Source organism: Corvus cornix, chromosome 1 (genome assembly GCF_000738735.6).
Source record: "Corvus cornix cornix isolate S_Up_H32 chromosome 1, ASM73873v5, whole genome shotgun sequence".
Taxonomy (NCBI): domain Eukaryota; kingdom Metazoa; phylum Chordata; class Aves; order Passeriformes; family Corvidae; genus Corvus; species Corvus cornix.
In genome coordinates this window covers 111,631,731-111,654,240 of record NC_046332.1, presented here as the reverse complement: position 1 = coordinate 111,654,240, position 22,510 = coordinate 111,631,731, and the positions used below count along the sequence as shown (strand labels likewise).

Below are 22,510 nucleotides of genomic sequence, written 5' to 3'. Positions count from 1 at the left end.
CCACTCTCCTGTTCCATCCAGACCCAATAATTTCTCCTCTGGGCCAAGCAAAGCATCAGGTTGTGATCTCAGCCTTAGTTCAGCTTGAGATCCACATGTTTAAGGTTTTCGGGGGTTTTTTTAAATTTCCAGTAAATGTTGTGCTTTCAAGTCACCAGGAGGTGGTTGGTTACCTCTGGATTTCTGGGTATGTAATCTCAGTCTTGTGTACCACATACTTCTTTCTCTTTTATCCCCATTTTGTTCTTTTCCAGAGAGTTACACTAAAGGAGGGTGGTGGGTGCTCCAGCTTTCTCCAGGTGCACACGTGCATGCAAAACATTTCTGCCATGGCAAGAGCAGAATAAATGCTCCTGTGAACTACCAGCAGGGGAATCCTCCAAATGACACTGGCTCTTCCTTTCCCTTGAGGACAAATTCTCACTGGCAGGCCAGAGCACTGTGTTCAGCCACAGAAAAGAAGGCCAAACAATGCATGCAAAGAGATATACTGCATACTGCAGCTTTTACTGTCGTAAACTGATGCTGCATCAAACTGGGAAATACTGATACCAAGCAGTAACATACTACTAATCATTTTATTCTTATTGCACAACATTTTGCTTTTCTAAAAGATCATCAAACACTGCTTCTCAAAATTCATATATTGCTAGGCTTTTCATTCTGGTTAGGAACACAGGTGCCATCCACATTCCTTCCTTGACGTGCTTTAACAGCAATAATTCTGCCCTGCAGCAGAGATGAGGTGCAATGCTGTCAGACCACCCAAATCCAGGTGAGGAGAAGTTATTACTGTAGTTCTGTCAGGAAATACTGCAAGGGGGCAAAGGGAAAAGATAAGCCTGTGTCCAATCAGGAGTGGCAGCAAAAAGTTCCCAGTTTTTCACTGTTCAGTGACACCTCTTTTCAAAAGTCTTTTTGATAAGTGACTGTGCTTGTACAGAGTGATGTAACTTGCAAAGAGCTCTCCTATCCTTAGCTTACTTAGCTTAAAACATCTTTGGTCAATGGCATAGCCCAGAGAGATCAATGAGAAAATGTATTTTATCCCCTGAGAACTATGAAATGCCAACTGATAATTTAAAAAGCCTAAAGTTGTGTTACTTATTGCTCTCTTCTGCATGCAAAAAACCCCAGAACTTCAGTAAGACTGGAGTCCAGTGGCAGGAAAAGCTGCAAAAAGACAGCAGTGCCAACAGACCTGGAAGAGGCTAAGACTGAATTCAGAGAGACTGAAATGGTTCACAGACACAGTGACCCCTTGTGTGGCGGGGCTGTACCTATCTGACATGAGGTCAGAGGAAAGCCCAACTCCAGCAAATTCCAGGAAAGAAATTCCCATTTCCCACCAGGGAGAGTGAGCCCAACAGCCTGAGACACATCAGTTCTCCAGCTTTCTCTCTGGCACAAGTATCTCCACGGCAGGGAGTAAATCTAGCTCGAGTGAGCTGGGGCTGGGTGAGTTATTAATTTGGTTTTAATATTGTCTCCCTGCTAGGCAGAGGAGCTCTGGCTGCATGTTTCACAGAGGAGCTCACTGCAAACAGGCAAGGTCTTGCAATATTCCATTTTTAAACAAGTTTATAGTGTTCTGGACACATTCTTTTCAGAACTACTGTTTTCTTAACTGAAAGGCAAATAACCTACTGGCTTTGTTCCCATGCTAACACAGGGCTGCTTGACTGACCCACAGAGTTTATCCAACCCTTTTTCTCATTTCCTAGTGTGTAAAGTGGTTTCCTGCAGACCTCAGATCTGAGTTCTGCTGCCTGCTTGCACTAGTTACCCCACACCAATCCAAAGAAAACAAGATCCTCAAGCACCATCCTTCAGTGGTTAGAAAGAAGGCAGTGAGAAACGAGCTCTGCAAGGTCCCTTCCCTGCTCAGGGCTATGCCAAAACTACAGGAATTAACCTCAAGCCGTGACACCACCCCAAGTTTCACATTGTGCCAGAGGAGAAAATGATTTTGCCAGTCTTGAGAAAGGCAAGTCTGTCTCCTGCCTGCTGTGCCAGGGACAGGGCACACATCAGGAAGCACAGGGGGAGCATCCCCCATGCCCCAGAGCAGGGGTTGTTATTGCCTGGGGCTGTGCACAGCACACACAGAGCAGCAGCTCCCCGTGGTGTGATTCCTCGGGTGAGTGTCCTTCCCTGATCACCACCTCCTCCAGCAGGTCTAGCCCTGGGAGCACTGCAGTGCCTGGGACTGTCTGACTCCTGTGTCTGAACAAGTTTATTGTGATGTGCAGTCTTAGTCACAGACCCACCTGCTGCACCCTGAGCTCTTCATCTTAAGGCAGGATGGAGGAAAGAAAAGACTAGATGGCAAATGTAAAGCATTGTATAGAAATGCTCATATTTTGTCAAGTGTTCCCTCGCTCTGAAAATCGTAATTCCTTATTAAGTAATATTATATATCCCGGGGCTGTGTGCTGCTGCCAGATATTGGAGGAGTAGAGTTATGTGAGAAGGCTAATACCACACCAAGGCCCAAAGCCTTTACTTTCTAGGGTCTTCTATTAAAAGGGTGAAAACAGCACAGAGCTTCATGGACCTCTGTAAAAACAAAAAGCTGTCTGCCAGCTCAGGGAAGGGAGAACTCCAGCACATCTGCCCTTTCTCAGTTCGAAAGCATTCTTACTGAACTATGGGACAGTAGCCACAGAGAAATTTAGCTGGAAAGAAAGTCTGGGGCTCATAATAAACACTACAGTTTCAAGTTACAGATTTACAAGGACAGGATGCCAAAAAAATTCCTGATTGACACCAAAGGAGTCCATGTTACCATGCTAACCGATGGGAGAGAACAAACAAACAAAAAAAAAAAGATAAACAATGGTTACATATTTGGATTCTCAAATAAACTGTAACTACAAAGGAAACCTGCACCAATGAAGCAACTTGGTTATCAAAGCTTGCAGTACATGGAATTTTTCCACATGCATATGGGAAAAATTCCTGTCAGAGAAAAGAAGCTCATTAAATCCCTCTGGGGATTTTCACTTTCCCTTGGCTGCATCCGCTGCTCGGATAAACCATTTTCCCACTTTCTCCTAACTCAATCAAAGCAGTATCCTGGAAATCTTCAGAAAAAGCCAAACTGAACCGATTGTTATGGCAAACAAAAGACCAAAAATCTCGTAATCCAAGGGTGCTGGATATTACATACAGAGTAGTACTGTCACAAACACATCTAAAGCTGTGCTTAGTCACTGCTCAAAACACTTCCTCTCACCTCTGACAAAACCACACAACATTGCAGACTTTGGAGAAAGCTCTTGGGAGGAGACCTTCCCGTCTGGCCCTGGCTACACATTCCTGGACAGCCACCAGCTGACAGCAACAACAGCTGAGACACAAGGGGAGAAGTTTTAGTCAGACCATTCAAACCTGAAAGGCAGCAGCTGGCCCATGGCTGATGGTGTTTTAGCCCAAGAAGCTGAAAACATCCATCTTTCAGATTAATATTTAATTTTTGGTGGATATGATCCTTTAATACCAAATAATGTCTTTGCTAACATTTTCTGTCATTTAGGAAATACCACAAGTGCTTGTGTTCCTGGAGCATCTTTAATGAATACGAGGGGTGCATCTACAGCTGGGAGAGCACAAACCCCTACTTGCACCTCACCCTCCAGCCTGGGAACAGTGTGCAGCAGGCAGGTAAAAGAGAGGCAGGTAAAAGAGCCCTGCACACTGACCAGCCCGGCCAACAGCCAGGACTGCACAGATGGAGTTCAATAAGCTTCCTCTAGAAGTGGGGTGTAAGAGAGGGTTCAACAACACATCCCTAAATCAAAAGGTACGGTGACTGCACAATGTCTCAAGGGAAAAGAAAGGGGAAGTACAAAACCTTAGGGGAAAAAAAAGGAAGAAAAAGCTGTAATTCAAAGAGTGGGAAGAGAATGTGGGAGAATTGAGACCTACATGAAGAAAAGCATCATTATTATTCATCCAGTGCTTTAATCTGGGAGACCTTAAAGCCCCTTTGCTGTCACCCTGCTCCAACAACTACAGCTCCCTTGGGACCCTGATTAGCTCAGCAGGACCACGATGACAAACCCAGAACTGATCCACAGCCTGTGATCCAGCTGAATAGCTCATAATGCTGCCTCTTGCTTAGAAACATGCTTCCACTTCAAAGAAAACTTCCAAAATTACATGGTCATTAGCAGGGACGTGCATAATGCAACGTGGGACAATAAACAGCTGCAGCTTTGGTGTCAAAATGGATTAAGGGCTCAAAGTAATGTAACCCATTAGAGCCTTTTATTTAACATAAAGAAGATAAGTGCCTTTTAGGATGCTGAGAGATTCATGCCTGAGCTTAAATTAGAGTGGGACAAACATTCTGCTGGTACAAACCAGCCCATCCCTCTTGCTGTAGAATAACATCAGTTTTGCATGAGGAGGTGACAAATAACTTTTTTAGTATTATGGAGTGGCTGTGCAATTATTTAAGATGTGCCTATTTTATGAGCATGGCATCAATTTGCCCAATAAGGGGTGCTTGCAGAACCAGATGGTAAAACTCTGCAGTGTGAACACATCGCTCTAATTCTTAGGAGAAAAAGTGGGAAGGTAATAGAAATGAAACCAATTAAGGATCCATCACATAGGCTGGCTTGCCTTCATCAAGTATGTCAACTCTGACTCATACTGAGTATGAGGCTTCAAGTCTGGTTCTACCAGAGTCTGTTAAGTACCAGAACTAAAGAATATTATAGAAAAAAAAAGAAAAAAAATTAAATAAATGGAAGTGATGGTCTTTGCAAAGTAAAATAGTTTGAATTATGGATACAGACAGTCACATCTCATACCTATGAATCTTAGCCCTTTCTTTGTCCTTCTCCCTGCTGGTCTCACCCTGCACTGGTTTTGGCAGTAGTAGGACCTGTGCAAAAAAATGAGTGGGCTAAAGATCTGGGACAAGGGCTGGAAATCTGCTCTGAAGACAGTTTCACTTTAGCCACACCAGTACCTGCTCAAGAGTGGCCACCTGGACTCCTGCTGCCCCACATCTCAGAGGTGAAACTTTTGGTGACTCTTGGGAAGGGCTTGTGTGTCACCATTAGCTAGAGAGGGCACCTCAGAGTCCCAGATTAAAAGATTAACTTCCAGACATCCATTTGGAAGTAAGATAAATCCTACACTACAGGACAGGGAGAGATCTCATGTGAATCTAGTTACACAGGGCAAATATATTCTCCTACTCTCAGGCTAGTTCCGTGACACTGTTGTCCAGTATCATTAGTCAATACTATCCATCAATACTATTACTTTTTAAATTTAAATTTGGCTTTTATTTCAGAACAAGTACTTCCTGAATTTGAGGCAAAATTTCTTTGGAGGGTATGTTCAAAGACAATGTGCCAAATGCATCCCAAATTTTTTAGCTGCTGTCAGTTACACTTTCTGAACACTTAGAAAGGAAGTAAGAACCATTTGTCCCACTCCCGGTGAGTTAAAACAGAATAACAACACTTCAAGCAGGTGCTTTCTGGATTACTAAGGATGAGTTTTAAATGAAACCCTCTTGATGACTGTCAGTAATTTCCAAATTTCAGTGCTACCTTTGGGTACCTCAGCATGGAAAGGCAATACTTACCCCCTTATGATGGAACATATGGCCCTCGACATGCACTTTATAGGTCTCCACACCCAGCTCTTTTGCCAGTCGGAGAATCCGGTTTTGGGTAGGTCCCACATATGATCCACCAACATCTACATAATTCACTTTATCGTTCTGTCAAAGAGAATGCAGGAATCAGAAGCTGTGCAGGAAGCTCCTCAGAACAAACATCTAGAAGCAGAAAGAATTATTCCATACTGCATGTCTATGGAATGTATGTGTATGATATTCAGGAGGAATTTGTTAATGGAAAAGGTTGTCAAGCATTGGAATGGGCTGCCCAGGGAGGTGGTGGATTCACCACCCCTGGAGATGTTCAAGAAATTCACATTACTTTTCTTGTCATTGCAAAACATTTCTGCAGCTGAAACCATCTCCAGCACCCAGGCTTGTTTGCTCTCCTAGATACCTGCTCAGACTTAATGCTGCAGGCGCTGAGCACTGCACTGCACTGCAGTTTACCAGGAGATTAATCTCCTTTCCAGCACTGCACTCCTTGGCTCCAGCCTGCTGCTCTCTGGGCAGTGACCCCCAGCCACGCCTGCCATGCAAGGTGCTCAATGCACCCCTCAGACCAGCACCACACTCACTTGGGAGGTGGGAAGGAAGCAGAAGGCCTCAGGGATGCACACTATTACAGCAGGCTGATGTCCCAAGACAGTAACTCTTTTTAACACTGTTTATAGTGAGTATTTTAAGCCTGGCATTCTCAGTGTCACAGAAGGATGGTGTTTATGCTCCATGTTTCACACACAATGATTTCTGCTGGAACACCACAGTTTATCTCTGGCTCTCCAGCAATGGCACCTGACTTAATTTACACCTCCCTCACTTCCAGGGTGGGAAGCAGAGGTAATGTCTGGGCTACATTACCCTGTGCCACAAGTGACTCTTCATTTCTTTCATTTTTTTTTCTAATGGCAATCGAGATGCAGCTCATTTTTAGAAGCAGGAGTGTTATTTCAGATAATTTTAAGACATTTTAAAACATATGTCTGAGCCATAATCATGTCTGGTCCTGCTCAGGCTGCTTCTTACAGGGCTCTAAGTTATCATGCCTGTTACAGTATGCAAAGGGAGATGGGAAAGAGAGGGGAAATGCTCTGACACTCATGGTTCCAGATGATGGTTTTCAACACACTGTTGAATTACTGAAGTTTAGGTAGACAATATTCATTTTTCCCTCATCTACCAAGCCAGTCATTGCACCTTAGAAGGCTGTCAGGTTGGCCAAGCATGAATTCCTCTTGGTGAACTCATGCTGACTGATGACTTTTGGATTAGTTGTTCTGTCAGCTTCTGAGGGACTGAGTTGAAGCTGTAGTTGCCTGGCTCAAAACAATAGGAGTGACATTTGTCACATCCTAGACCAGCACAAGTGAGAGTCCACGTCTCATGAAGCACTTACCCTGATGGTGAATGTCCTTCCTCCAACTCTGTCCCGGGCCTCAAGGACCACCACGCTGACCCCAGCCTCAGACAGCAATTTGGCAGCTGACAAACCTACCAAAAAAAGAGAAAGTGAGTTAAAGCAAGTGGCAGCATCAGCCACATTAATGGTTAAAAACTGAACCAAAGCTTCAAGGCCAGAGATTTCAATAGACTGTTCTCAAAAATCCCTGAGAGAAGTTAGGAATTTTTCATGGTATCTCCCCACAGAAATCATGTGGCTGCTGCTTAGTTGCATGGCAGAACCACTCACAGCATTCACAGACTGAAGTTTCCTCCTTGGGCTGCATTTTGGCCTTTTAAAACTCGAAAAACCTCTATTATTAAGAGACAGACACACATCTTACTCTTCATTTGTGCAGCCTGTGGAAAGGCAGCACCCAGCTTAGGGGACTTGCAGCACTACAGTGACATCAATAATGTCACACATCAAACTCTCTGCTCCACTGCTGTCCCTTGTCCTCATCCACATGCAGAAGGAAAGTCTGCCTCACTGTCAGGATTCATTTTCAGCAAGGGAGTCTGACCATGACAATCAAACAGGCTGTATGTAGATACTTTATAAAAGGAATTATGGTCTCAGCAAAAATCATCTAATTATGGGACTTTGCGATGGAGCCACCAGAGACAACTGAAAATTCAATAGGACAGGAGACCTCTTTGCTCTTGACATATGCGAGCTGAAATTGTAAAAAGCAATCATGAGTTGGTGAAATCAGATTATCCCACTGCCCTGCAGGCCAATTTGGCACTGAAGCATTGTTTCTTTGGAGTTGTTTCCCCTCCTTAAGTACACGAAAGGCAGCCTTATTGATCAGAACTTCCAAGATACCCCGCAGGCAGCGGTAACAACATTACCCTCCTGTTTATTACACTACCCTGAAATGTGATTAAAATCAACTGTTTGTGAGCCTACAAACAAAGCATGTCTGAAAAGACCAGGGGAGAGGAATCATTCTGGGAAGAGTTAAATGTACTCCTTTACTCTAAGGACAATACAGAATTGACCATAAACTTCTGTGCTACAACCTTTTAATGGGGAAGTGGAACACCATTCACTGCTCACTTGAGCTGAGGAAGTTCAAATGTCTTACACAGGCAAAAATTATATATATAATTTTCATAGTCATTAAAAATAACTTTACATCCTTGCACCATATTCTTAAGATTGCTGCTGGAGCAGAAGTATACTTAGTTCTTCCATCTATTTAATATTCTAATTTTTTTAATTGCAAGCCATTTTTCAGTGGAGTGGATGTCTTATAAATTGATCTAATTTATTTCAGTGATAATTTTTTCCTCCATGAAACCCGAGAAACAATTTTTTTCTAGCTAATTCTTTAATCCATTAAGTGATGGTGTTCTCTTCCTCCCCAACATAAACACAGAAGACACAAATCTATGATGCTGAAAAGACAAACTGCAATATTTTCTTACAAATACGCAATTTTTTCTATGCAGAAAAATGAGATTTCAAAATATACAGCAGATTTTGTTGCAAAATAGTGGATATCCTACATGCATAAAATAAAAGACTGAATTCTTTATTCTGTATAAATACCACTGGACACTCAGGCATGAGTGGGTAATTCTTTTGTAAGAAGGTTTACTGTAGATATACATGCCTTGAAAAAATTGAACATGGAGCCACAAAAAGTAAAGCCTAGGCATGAAAAAAAATTAAATGCAAATCTTTGGTGCCTAAGACCATAATTTCATGCTGAATACAACAGCTCTATTACCACCACAGGTACAGGAAGTTATAGGAAGAATAATGGTTTCGTTGGACTGAGTTGGAAGTTAAGCCTACTACTGGATTATAGCTTAATTATGGGATATATCCCAATAAAGAAGGGATGCTAAGAGATGAAGAACGTGTTGTAATGTGGCCGAGGTTCTCTAACCTGTTTGCCTGTTAAACTGTACTTGTACTGCAGAATTACAGGTTAAGTTTCATTATTGTTGACCCAAGGGTCACCTTAGTCACTGGTCCAAAAAAGGAAAAAGGCTTTGGGGTTTCACAGACTGGGAGAGAGCAAGAAATACACTGGGACAGCAATGGCTTACTGGGAACCGGGAGAGGGCATGACTCACAAGTAAAACCAATATAAAACATGTTGATTTAAGATTATTACTACACATTTATTTGCTTAAAGCATGGAAACTATTTTCTTTCAAAACAGAGGACTAGGAACAACACCCACACAGAGCATCTCTGTGCAGCTGCCTGCTGGACCCACCTCTTTAGCTCCATCCTGGTGAGACTGAAGTGCACCAGGTCCAGGTGCTTCCACAGGTTTGGCTGAAGCACCCCACAGGTCATGAAGCCTCATTTATACACAATTAACCTCTAGACTGACTGCATATTTACCTTTCATCTTCTCCATAACTTGAATTTTCAAGACTTTTGTTGCTGTTCCAGTATTGTGGTACTGGACACCAGAGAGTGACGATTTGATTGATGGGATGAGAATGACAGAGGAAGGAATGAGACCTTCTCCTTTCCTGCTCTTTGCCTCATCCCTGCCTGCTCAGCTCCCCTCAGGCTGCATGGAGGGGAGCTGTTCTGTTCCTCTCACTTCCTCTACAACATCTCCATCCCAGAGGACCTCATGAACTTCAGGAAGTGCCAAGGAGCAGGGAAGAAGTGGTGGATGTTCCCTCCTTGGGTGTTCAAGCCCAGGTTGGTTGGGGCTTTGAGCAACCTGGTCTAGTGGGAAGTGTCCCTGCCTGTGGCAGGGGGTAGAACGAAATGAGCTTTAATGTCCCTTCCAACCCAAACCATTCCTTACAGGCACACTGTTCCAGGCCAAATGGAGCACTGGGCTCAGTGCTCAGACCAGGCAATTAAAGCACTCCAGGGTCTGTTGGTGTGACTGGAGTGCAGGCACTCCTGTCACAGCTGAGCCTGTGGCTGCGTCGCCTCCACCTCCTCCAAGTGTAGCCTTGAGATAAAGCTGGAAACCACCCCGAATCACTGGCCACACTCCTTCCAGACAGCCCCCCAATTCCATGAATTAGAAATACACTACTTGCCTCAGCAAGATGGAAGGAGCCTGCCAAAACCATGCCTCATTGGCAGTATCTGGCTGTAGAAATTCACTTATTGTTAAATGAGAACAAACAAGGTGAGACATCCTCCACAAGGGTTTCTATGGAAATCTCACAAGCAGCTCCCCTCCTCTGAAGACACCATGCAGGAAAGCTCTGTTCCTATTGATTTTGCAGTGCTATTAAGGACTCAGAATTGCTGCTGCTACAGATCCGACCACGGCTGCTTTCATGCCAGAAAATTGGCATAATCCTACCACAAGCAAAGCACTTTGAAGTTCATCAAAACACTGGATATACAGTAAAAAAAAAAAAAAAAAAAAAAAATTAAAAAAATTAAAAGAAACTAAGGTGAATTGATGCCAGCCTGCAGACTACAAGACACACTCCATGACTGACATAAGGATGCTGAACAATACTAAGTTTTGTAATAAAACAAAGCCCATCTCTACCTCATAGGAAAGAAACGTTCAACTCCACAGGCAGTGAACAACAGCGGGACTTAAGAGACTCAACCTTGAATCTCAGAGGAGTCCTGTAATGTGGAAAATGGTTCTCCATTTTGTAGGGAAGTATTTACAAGGGTAGATTTATGAGAATAATTCCAAGTCTCCTCACTTCTGGGGTTGATACAGGGCTTATGAGCAGCTTTGAGTTCTATGGCACAAACACAGTTTTTAAAAAGTTACTTTATTGGGAATGTGCTAGTGATTCTATACCAACAGTATAGAGTTTTCAAAATCTAGGCTCTGTAAGTCCACAACATTCCTTCATAAAATCCTTGCTAACCTACCCTACTGTACATGGCATGCGACAGCTACATTGTGAGAAAGATGATTAACTCATTACTGTAGTGTTCTAGCAGGCTTTAATTGAGGAAATGGGGAAAAATCTTCCTGCAAAATCCCTAAATTTTTCTTATCTTAAGTGGGGAAATAACTTCAAGACTTATTTTGCTCATTATTCTAATACACGTCAGTAAAATAACAGAATGGGCAATATATCATTATTAAAGTTCCAATGTAATGGCATTCTAATGCTGAGATTATTTTTACTGTTTCACTGATGGAAAACCTAACTTTTTTCTAAACACAATTGAGTAATTAAACCTGGCAACGACCACCTTAGAATCAGCTCTCATTTTTCCAGCTAGAAATCCCTTTGGCAAGTAAAAATGAACCTGTCAATGAGAGATGCAAAACATTTCTGCCATGACCATAGGGAAAATCTCCCTTCCTCACCTCTTTATTCTTCTCCTGCAACCTGGATTACCCTTTCATTGGAATTTTTGTGTACATTATAGCATTTATTTGAGTTTTAAAATACAGTTAAAAATGTGCTCAGTTACGTCAGATTGACCAGAGAAGGCACTAATGGGCAACAACACACAGAAAGCTGAGAATTAAAGAACTGTTTCCTTTCACAGACTAAAGATTTCAAGATTTTAAATTGCCACTGAAAATATTAAAAAAACCAAAAAAACAATGCTATTAATTCAGTAACAGCATCTTAAATTCACACAAAACAGAAAGAATGCACAGTGTGGATCATAAGTCTACATTTATTTCTACTTCAATGTTGCCTAATACCATAACATCAGTAACTTTCTGCTTGTCAGAAACTGTGTTTTATCTTGCCATACTTTATTTCACATCCTTTCCTGCAGAATACCTGGTACTGGGGAGAGATTGAGTTTATGCATTTTGCCATTTTCAGGTAAATGTAATACATTTATTTTTCATCAGGTTTTTTTTTCCCTTCTAGGAAAAGAAAAAAATCCACTTGATTCAGCAAAGATCTTAACCAAAAGAGAATAAATATTTTCTATTACAGAATACATTGTCCAAATGAGACCAAGCCACTTACTGGTCTCAATGGCACCACTGTCTAAATGCTTTCTATAGATGCAAGCTTTGTTCTGAGGGGCACAAAGACAGTTTCTCATGGACAATGTTAACAGAAATACAGTGGGCAGGAAGAGGGAATTCTATCCCAACAATGAATCCACTCCTCCGCACACACCCACTGGAATTTTCATGTCCACAGCTTCTTGCAGCAAACATTCCTTCCACAAAGTAGTGCCCTCCCCCAAAACAAAGGCAGAAAAAGTATAAGCACAGGGTTGGAAATGCAGCATCTTCCCTCCCATTACATACTAAAATGAGCAGTTAAAATGATGACAGTTTGAAACCACCTAGTAATGGAAATATCCAAGGTAAATACACACATTTGATAACTGTTGACAATTCTTTTAGTCAGTGTTGTGCAGAATAAATTCCTGTTAGCTAAATGGTGACCTTTAACTAAAAAAGGATGTGAAAAAACGTTGGTGCTAAATTATGATCAATGTCATCACTGCAGACACCAACAACATCAGCACTGGTATTCCCAGGAAAGACATAATGCCTGTCCCATGCCAGGTTTCATTATGTTAGGATATTTTTAGGCATCTGTCCCAACTACTTGGCTATTTATTTCTCTTGCTTCTTGAGGCAAATAACACTCATAAGACTTCAGCAGCAAAACAGCAGAACACAATATGAAGAAGGAGGTAAATGGAAATTGGTACTTCTGCTTACTTGCAATCCCTGTAAAAAGCATCCATTACACTTTGTACGGGGTTCGGGCAGTTTCGGTCCTGCTGTAAATTTTTGTCAAAATGACAGTCAGCTTGCTAGCAGTGTATGGGGAACCCAGAGCTCTGTGAAACATTGCTATTTATTTCTGCATCCCCAAAAATGGTCCTTAGGAATCTCTGGTACTAAATGACAATATTACCACTGACTATCAGCTTTCTGGTTGGATCCAGAAAGAAGGAAGGAAGGAACCGGGTAGATGGAACCCAGCACAGGGCGAATGCAAAGAGATAAACAGAGAATACATTTTATGATGCAAATATCACATTCCTATAGGTCAAATCCTAGGTAAATACAGAAGTAACAGTAGGAAAACAAAAATTTATTGCAAACTACTCCAGATTTACACAGGTCAGACTGATTCTATCTTACACTGTGTGTTTGACAGTTTATCTGACACCACCACCCACCAGCAGCTTGGCGTGCTGTCAAAACAAACAGGGCAGTATACAACAGAAGTTGTGCTGCCAGGATGGCAAGCAAGGAAAATCTGCATTTCCTCATTATTCAGTCTTTCACTCAAGAGCCCCAAGCCAAGGCGTAGGTAGCTCGAGGGGTAAGGCTGTCGATCACACTCTGTGGAGCTGGAGATGCCAACACAGAGTGCTTTTCTTCAGAGAGAAAAAAAAAGTCTTAATAATATATCATATGTTTTACTTCTATATAAGGACTAATCACTACTATTTTTACATCCCAGCTTTTCCTACAATTTGTGGCCCTTGGACTCCTCTGTAAGTGCAACAGAAAACAGTGCTGTTTCCAACACATGGCTGGCAAATCTCAGCTTTGATTTTGTAAACCACGCAATCTCCTTGTTTCTAGACAAGAACAAACATCTTTCTATGTGGAAATAAGAACTATGTCAGTGAATTATGATCTTAAGTGTAAGATTCAATTACATCTGCTTTTCCCTGGTGTTTTGTACTTGTAACACAATGTGCTGAAATTTTTTCCAAGATATTTGTATACAAGATTTTTTGGACTTCCCTGTTTCTGGACATACTTCTCCATATCTGCTGCCTCTCTGGTTTGCATTATGTAGACATACGGTATTAATTCTCCACCCCATTTTCTGATAAACTTGGCTTCCATGCAAGGTGAGGCTGGCACATGAATATACTCCCATGAAAAAAGCTAAGGTATTTTGCTTACATTCTTTTTTTTCCTTTCCAAATTTGGAACTACTTAAGCTTGAATTTTCAGGGTGTGTTTTTCAGGGTGTGTTATTTTGTGATTCTTTTCTGCTGGAAAACTTTGGTCAAAATTGACTGTTTATTTCTAAGTGTCTAGGGAAAAAATATTCTTTGATTTTGAAAGCTCATGCCTTTTTTTTTATTCCTATTTTGGAAGTTCTAGCAGCAACTTGAAATTTGGCAGGGAGATAACTTTTGAGTCAACATAGCTCATTTTGTTATCCATGTGAAAATATGCCCCAGTGAGGTCAGTTAGAAAGTTTTGAGAAATTACAGCAGTCATTCTCCAGATCTGACAAGCTGAAATATCTGAGGGTTCTGTCAAAACCCTCTGAGTACTTAATGCTGTTCAGTTGTTAATGAGCAGTGCCTGAGGAGTGACCAAGCATCCAGGACCTCCCTAAAACATTTTGTGCCATCAGCTTGCTGGGTTTCAACAAACACACAAGTAAAATCAATCAAGTCAAAATCAGTCCAAAACAACACTTCAGTTCAGTAGAAAACCCTATAAATAAAAAATGGGAGCAATATTCAAACTATATAAATAAAAACTCCCTGTGGGTATGGGGAAAGTGTTACTTCAGGCATCAGCTTATTTAATATGCTTGGGTATAAAATGCTGTAATTAATATTAACTGTATTACAGGGGATGTTATCTATTAAGAGTGACACAAATGTGTACCTGGGGCTTTTACTGGCCACAATCCACATTTTTAACATGCAAGCCCAGGTGAAAAGAGGAATCTACCCCAACCTCTGCAGCTCCCTCTCTGTAGAGGACCAAAAGCACCTGCTGAGGCAGCCTGGACAGTTTGAGTGCGATTCCATGCGGTACAGCAGGAAAATCTCAGAGGTAGAAGCCACCCAAGCAGAGTTCCTCTTCCAAAGGCTTCTCCCCTGTGAAGCACTCTTTGCAGAAGCTCCCTCCATCCCTAGGCTGCAGTTCCCTGCAGGCTGAGTGGATCCTGTGTCCCTGGAATGACCACACTGTGTGCATGCAGAGGCCACGAGCACGAATGAGTAGAATATATTAGGCATTGGTCAGAAACTGGCTCTCAGGACCATGCTTTGCTTTGAGGAATAGGTAACTCCAGAGCTGCCTGTCAGGATTTGAGCTTCATTTCACAAATACAGGACAAATATTTTTAAAAGCCACAACATCACTGCTGGGAAGCTCACACTTAATGGAACAAGCACCTTGCTTATACCTCATACACATTTCATGTATTTCTAGTAAAGAACTAGTTTATTCCAGAGTCTCCTATCCTTTCTTGCAAGCACCAGGGAGTAAGTATTTAAAATACAGTAGAAGGAGAGGAGACAGTAATCTCACCAGATAAGTCAACTGCAAACTCAATTTCACAGATACAAACAGCAAGTCAAGATTGGAGTCAGAGAGACGTTGAGGGGAAATCCTGTCCATAGGGGAACATGATTTACTATGTATTCCACCAGAAGCAGAACTCTAGATACAGATTACTTTTTTTTTTAAGACCAGTTTTAAGACTGTCTAGCCTCTTACAGAAGTGAGGTGTAAGCATATTGGTAAAGGAATGGTAGTGAAAGAGAAGCTGTGAGAAAAGCAAAACAGACCAGAGGCTGATCAGAGTTTAATCCCCAGCTATGAACGGCAGTGTAGAGTAAAGATGGATTAATTACCAAATAAGGCATTTATTGTCTGTTTTTCAAAGGCTGCATTCTTAAAACGATGCTTGTTCTAATTCCCAACAGGCAAACACCAATTTCTATGCCACTGACATGGGGTTTCCATTGGCATGAAAAATGTTCCTGTACCCCAGGAGTACTGTGACATGTTTATTCGTCTTCCTCATGCGCTGACAAATTTTCAGGGACTGTGAGCACCATGAAATTTTCTGTTTGGCTCCATTTCAATCCCCACACCAGGTTTTGGTCCAAGGTGTAGGTGTTACAAAGTAACTTAGTGTTTTTGTACTAGTGAGGCAAGATACCACATAGAAACACTTAAAGCATTTTCTGAAACACTGCAACAGGCTGGGGACCTGGAGGAGCAAGGCACCCTGAAGGGAACAAGAGCTTCTCAAGGCTCTAAAAAACATATAAAGAGGATGTCGCCATCCGCTGCACACAGAACAGGTGGTAATTCCCTAAGGACACTGTGTACAGGAACCCTAAGGATGAAGACCAAATGTCTCCTGCTAGCAGGAAAATTACTAGGCATCTGGTAAAACAAAAAAGTAAGGAAATCTAGGTCCAGACTCTTCCTTTCTGTTTGGTGATACTTACTACAGATTATTTGCATAATTACATATTCACAATTAATTATTTAAACAATTACTGTTCTTTTAGTAAATGAAATAATGTAATTATGGTAACCATTTGCTGTTTCACACCTTAATTCACTGCAGATTAACCAAAGGAAAGCCTCTGACTCCTTCACAATACTAATAAAACCTAACTTTACCCACACCAATAATAGCTGTAATATCACTGAAGTCACACAGTCGCAAAACTCACCTTCTCTGAATCATTAGTGAAGTAAGGACTGCCTGAAAACTGAGACCTGGCCAAAGCTGCCAACACAGCACTGACCTGATGGACAACCTAAACACTAATCTTCTCCAGTGCAGCAACATTCTCATCTTAGGTAACATAAAAATAATTAATTAACGGGGTTTTTTAAGCATAAGGATGAGGGGCCATGATGCAATTGCTGGTGTCAAAGTAGATCTGAAGAGTATTTTGGGAAGCGTTGCCTAGTAGAGTGTGAGAAGCCCATGGCACCTGGGGAATTGGGCTGTCTCTAGTACAGCGCTTCTCACAGCAACAGAACCTAACCCACAGATATTCCCAGATGTTTATTCTGCAGCATTTTTCCAAACAAAACAACTGCCACCACTGCATGAGCAACCTAAAAAAACCACGTCAAAACACCATCTTTCTCGGCATGCACCAATCCCAGCCCGTATCCCCGTATCCCTGCCTCGTCCCGCACCTGCGGGCACCGCCAAGTCACTTTTCCTCCAGCCCCCCTCCCGACGAGCACCAAGTACCAACCAGCGCAGGGAGCAGCAATTGTCCCTCACACAGCGACACGGATCATTTTTCCCTTTCCTTCCCCGAGCGCACCTGAAGCCCCCGGAGCCCCGACACTGCGCTTGTCCATCGCCACCCCCGCGCCACCGCCCGGCCCCGCTGTCGCAGGACGGGCTCCGGGAGCGCTCCCGGCGGATGCCCCGGGGGAGGCCGGCGGCTGCGCGGAGGCCGCGCCGTTCACCCCCTGACCCACCTGAGATGCCGCCCCCGATCACGACCACGTCGTATTTCTCTGCCATGGCTGTGCTGTCCACGCTGTCCCTGTGCGGGCTCCGGCCACCGCCGCGGCTCCGTCCCGGCCCCGCGCTCGGACAGCGCCGTCCCGCCCGCCCCGGCCCCGCCCCGGCCCCGCCCCTGGGCGTGGCCTTTCGGCGTCTCCACCAATGGGCGCTGTCCGGGGCGGGGCCTCGCCTGGCCACGCCCGGGCGGTGCGGCCCGACGGGGCGGGGGATGCTCGGGAGCACCGGGAATGCCGCATCCCGGCGCGCCGATCAGTACCGGCTCCGAGCCGCACCACGCCAGAGGGATGGAGGCAGGCGGGCGGCAGCGTGCCCGGTGCGGGATGCGGCGTAGGAACCAGCCAGCGCTCGCTTAACCCCGTGCTAGGGACTCGCAGTGACTGCGGGAGAGGAGGAGATCCGTGGAGCCAGAGGTTATGGCAGCCTGCAAGCCTCACCTCCTACTAGAATCAAGTCGTACTGGATCCATGAGCCAGGGAACAAAGGGTTAATCTTTCCAGGGATGGATGTTCCCAAAGACAATGCCTGAAACAATAATTAGTTTTCAAAATTCTGTTCATACTTGGCTACTATTACTGCTCTGGAGTGATGGTTGTGACATTTCTTGCCATGCATTTTACAGCTTGTACAGGTCTTATTGCCAAAGTGTAAATGTCATCTTTGTGAAGTGAGTGGAAAAAACAGAGAGTCTGTCCATCCCCTTCCAAGTAAGCACAGGAGACCTTTACAATTCACACAATTACTGGAAATCCTAACGGTGTTCCATGTTAAATATTGGTATAAGTTCTGACAGTTGCTCAATTCTGCAATCATATTCCATGCCTGGGTACGACCAATGAATCCAATGAGACTGCAGTACTTTTTAGCTGGTGTTCTTGGAAATGAGTTGGTTTTCTCTTCTATAGGGAAAATACAAGACCTTTGGTTTGTGTTAATTGTGCCAAATGAGTGGCATGTAGACCTGTTGGATTGAGTCCAGAGGAGGGCTACAAAAATATTTTGACACCTCTCTGACAAGGAATGTCTGAAAGAGCTCTGGTTGTTCAGCCTGGAGAAGAGAAGCCTATGCAGAGACCTTACTGAGGCCTTCCAGTATTTAAAGGGGAGCTATAAGAAACATGAGGACTGACTTTCTAGCAGGGCCTGTTACAATAGGAAAAGGTTTTAAACTAAAAGAGACCTGATTTATGTTTGATATAAGGAAGAATTTTTTACAGTGAGGGTGGTGAAACAGGCTACCCAGAGAGGTAATGGATGACACATCCCTGGAAACACTCAACGTCAGGTTGCTCTGAGCAATGTGGTCCGGTTGAAAATGTCCCTGCTCATTGCAGGGCGAGTGGACTGGCTGAGCTTTAAAGGTCCCTTCCAACCCAAACCATTCTGTGGCTCTATGACAGCAGTGACTGAATGCAGAAACATCTATAAATCACTAAGCAACGGTGTGAGAGACAGAATGATGGATCTTCTTCACCAGTAAGGACAGGCACTTTACAAAGTGTAAGTGTGGAGCTGAGTAAGTGTGTTGCAATAGCTGCAGACACAGAAGTGCCAGACACTGCAGCAAGGCAGAACAACAGATCCCTGCTGCTCTGGGAGATCATCTGCTGACACAGAAGCTCATTATCACTGGGACTGCTGCTGCTCCATGCCAGGGTAAAGGGAGCAAACAGGAGCAGACCGAGGCTGTGAGAGTGGTATGGATTCTGAAACAGAAAACGCAGTGTGACAACACCCCCTCTGTGCTTAACAGGGAAAAAAAGACTTTGTTTCTTGGGAGAGATAAGGACACCCACTCCCACAGCTCTGCTGGCTCCAGTGGGCAGGTCACAGGAAATCTGACAAATAAAAAGCTTCACCCAGGGGCACCTCCCTCATAATTCAGAAGCCAAGTTTGGAGGAAAACAACAAAAACATCCTTTGTGATAACAGCAGGAAACTTGTGTGCATCTAGATAACTTGCTGATAGACAGTCCTGCCAACAAACCTCCAGTGCTAAAAGGAGCCGTAACAGTCTTGTTAAAGGGCGATGGAGGCTCTACCTAGAGCAGCTCTAATTATGAGAGATGATATCAAGGTGTGAATTGTACAAATTGTTGGCTCAAGCCTCTTAGTAAAGACTGAGAAAATTCCTGAGGGGTTACCAAGGGTTACCTCGGGCTTTGACAGATTCCAGAAGTAGCGATGCCTGTCAGAGCTGTGTAACTGCCTAGTCCTTGGCATCTGTAGGATACAGTAAGAGCCCTCAGAATATTTCTCTCTCAACTCAGGCTTGCAGACATCTAGGATTTGGGGGGAAAAAAAACCCTGAAGCCTTGCTTGAGAACAACAGGACAAACCCAATGGACTTGCTGAAAATGCAAGAAGTAGGGAAGGAAGAAGGTGATGTGTCATACTGAGTGTGATCCTCCTCTTCTAAATGTGATGACCATTTTCAAAATGGTTTTCAAAAAGAGATCTGAAACCTGTTAGAAATCAGCAGAAAATAAAGGGATGCCAAACCTTACAGTAAGGGAAATTCCAAGCAGATAAAATTGTATTTGGAAATAAATCAATTGTTGCTCAGAACAGAGAGCTGCATAATAAGGAAATGCTCACCAATGGGCCCTATTTGGTATGCAGTATAAAAAACCAAGGGAACAACACTGAAGGATGAATATAGGAAGCTTCTGTTTCTGCTGAAACCATTTCCTAGCAGTCTCTCTAGCTGATTTATGTCTGCTTCAGTGAATGATTTGTAGCAATAATTTGCTGAGCCTGCAGAATGTGCATGATCATAAATGTGAAGGCATAGAAAGTCACAGAACAGACTTTCAAATCTGCCAGGAAAAAAACCACTGAAATTGCTGAGAAATACAGTGGCATATCAAGAGCAAAGCTTTCAGTTGAGCTCATAGCTGTGTCAGCAGCAACAAAAATTATTGGGTAGCCCCAAGAATGGGCAGAAATGGATCAAAGAATCCTCATCTTCTGATCAAAGAACATGAAGAGAAGTATCCAAATGTAAGTGGCATCACCAAGTCCATTAATGTACCACCAGTGTTTCGCTTTCAGTTTTGGCAGCTACCAATGTGGGGAAGCCAAACTTCTCAGATCATGTCATCAGGAGTCAAGTTAAGTGCTATTTTATGTCTGCTCAATACCCCAAATGATGAGTAAAATCAGTCCTAATCATTGCAAAAGACACAGATATTTTGCATTCCTTCCTGATTTCACTGTTACTTATTTTGCTGCTGCATCCAAAAATTAGAACACCAACATAGGGAAAATCCTTAAAATAAATTGTTTTTGTAAAAATAAAATATATTATCTGTTCTACATATATGTATATAGTACAGGGGTTTTAGTTATTTGTTTTATGAGTGTATTTTGAGAGATGAGTAAAGCCTAAGTGCTGTAAGCAAAGAGTGCATTATCCCTAGAAGACTGATTGTCATTATTAAGATCATAATTAGCACCACTTAGCCACCTCTAAAGTCATGTAATTCTCTATCTTAATGATACCAACAGAGCTTCTCTAAAATACCCTAGAACACGTCATCTTAAGTGTTACTGTCAGCTGAAATTTTTGCCATTAACTCATCATCTGTGTTGATTAGCACTCTACCCTGCACACACAAAAATGAGCTTTCCAGGGAGCACCAGAGCCTTTTGTGAAGCCTAAATCGCAAAAATTTGCATTCACACACATTTTAATTCTGCTAATTACAGGGTTAGCACTCTGGGTGGCATCAAGCTGGAATGTGAAAAACCGGGACAAATGGACTCCCCCAGACATCAGATTCAGTAGTTCTGTTGGGAGCCCATTTGTGGGAAAACAGTGCACATGGTGTGGAGCAACTTCAGAACTTAGCTGTAGGTGATACTGTATTTTCTAAGAACAGTTTTCTGTTTTGGAACAGACTATTGTAGGCTAAATTCAGGGTCAACAGTTAATTTATACTGTTAATGATGTTTATAAGATGGTGTTTTGCTTCCCCTTCCCCTTCTCCTCTCCCCACCCAAGGATTTTATCAGTCAATGGAAATCATAAAATACCATGTAGCACATGGTATTTGGACAATGTTGCACTCTATCTTCTGGAAAAAAAAAAAAAGTTCTATAAAATGTTTCAGGCTTTAGAGTATTTTCCTCTGAAACAAATTCCAAACAAACAATGGCAGATCATTGTCTTCAAGGGCTTTATGCAAGAGGAAGGAGAGAAAACTTGTATGCCCAAAGAGCAAGGAAGGGGTAACCCAGCCTCCTGCCCAAAGCACATCCAGGGCTTGTCTAGTTTGAATGCACTGAAGGATGGAAAATCCATAAGCTCTGTGGGCTTCAGGGTCTGGCCACTCTCAGACTGAACCCTTTTTTCCTCATACTGAGTTGGCCAGGTTGTGGGTTTTGCCCCTGTTTCATCACAGCTCTGGGTACTTTTGTGCTTTGGAACTTCACCTGTTGGAGGCATTTCAAGAAGAACTAAAGCCATGGAACTGTAGAGTAGGTCTTGAAAGTTAAACATCATGATCCCATGCCCTCAGTGAGTCCCTTAGAGAATATTCCTACAGTCCCTTCACCCCTCTCTGGTGCCCCCAAATACAGAGTTACCTAGATCCACAGGAATAGTCCCACCTGGAGATTCACAAATAGATTGTACAACATGTTGGTAAAAACTGGTTAGAATCAAATTGGTAAACTGTGGATGGCATTGTTGAGTATTAATCTTCATTTTCATAGACTGGGATGCATATTCTTGGTTTTTCCAGATCACTTACTTTCTTAGATGTGTATTCAAAACCATCAGAAAACCATCACCAGTCTGATGGGGCAGAACAGTCTTCACTGGTATGAAAAATGGTTTTGTACACAAAGATGGCTGTGGCAAATTTATTCATCACTGTTCATTTTTACTGGCACATTTTCAACAGTCCTAGTGATCTCATGCTTCCTGACCAGCTCTATTTCAGGCACTGTGTTGATCTCTAATCTATGAATAAGCACCTTGAAGAAATTATCATTGCTCGTGGCTATTAGCATTTAGTTAGTTCATTTTGCCTTATAATCACAACAGAAATCTTCTGATACATAAACACAGACAATAAAGATTCACTGCCCACCCTCTCCTTGACCTGTGTTTCCCTCTCTTTTAGTTACTGAGCATCTCACAAACCTCCTGGTGCAGTGGCTGTCCTGAGTGCTAAACAGTGGCAGTGGGAGGGGATGAGGGGAGTGAGATGCTCTGAGCCAGCC

The 22,510-nt window shown here is 43.0% G+C and overlaps 1 protein-coding gene across 1 annotated transcript in view; it reads right to left on the bottom strand.

Moving 5' to 3' along the window:
- The window catches only part of LOC104686357 (amine oxidase [flavin-containing] A-like), a 34,139-nt gene extending 16,778 nt beyond the window's left edge, over positions 1–17,361 (bottom strand). Inside the window, exons 1-3 of the mRNA XM_039552463.1 lie at positions 17,233–17,361; positions 7,044–7,138; positions 5,612–5,749 (exon numbers count right to left, since the gene is read on the bottom strand). Of these exons, the coding sequence (XP_039408397.1) occupies positions 5,612–5,749; positions 7,044–7,138; positions 17,233–17,278 (279 nt within the window). The 5' untranslated portion in view covers positions 17,279–17,361. The remainder of the gene's footprint in view (positions 1–5,611; positions 5,750–7,043; positions 7,139–17,232) is intronic.
- Between the last annotated feature and the right edge of the window lie 5,149 nt (positions 17,362–22,510).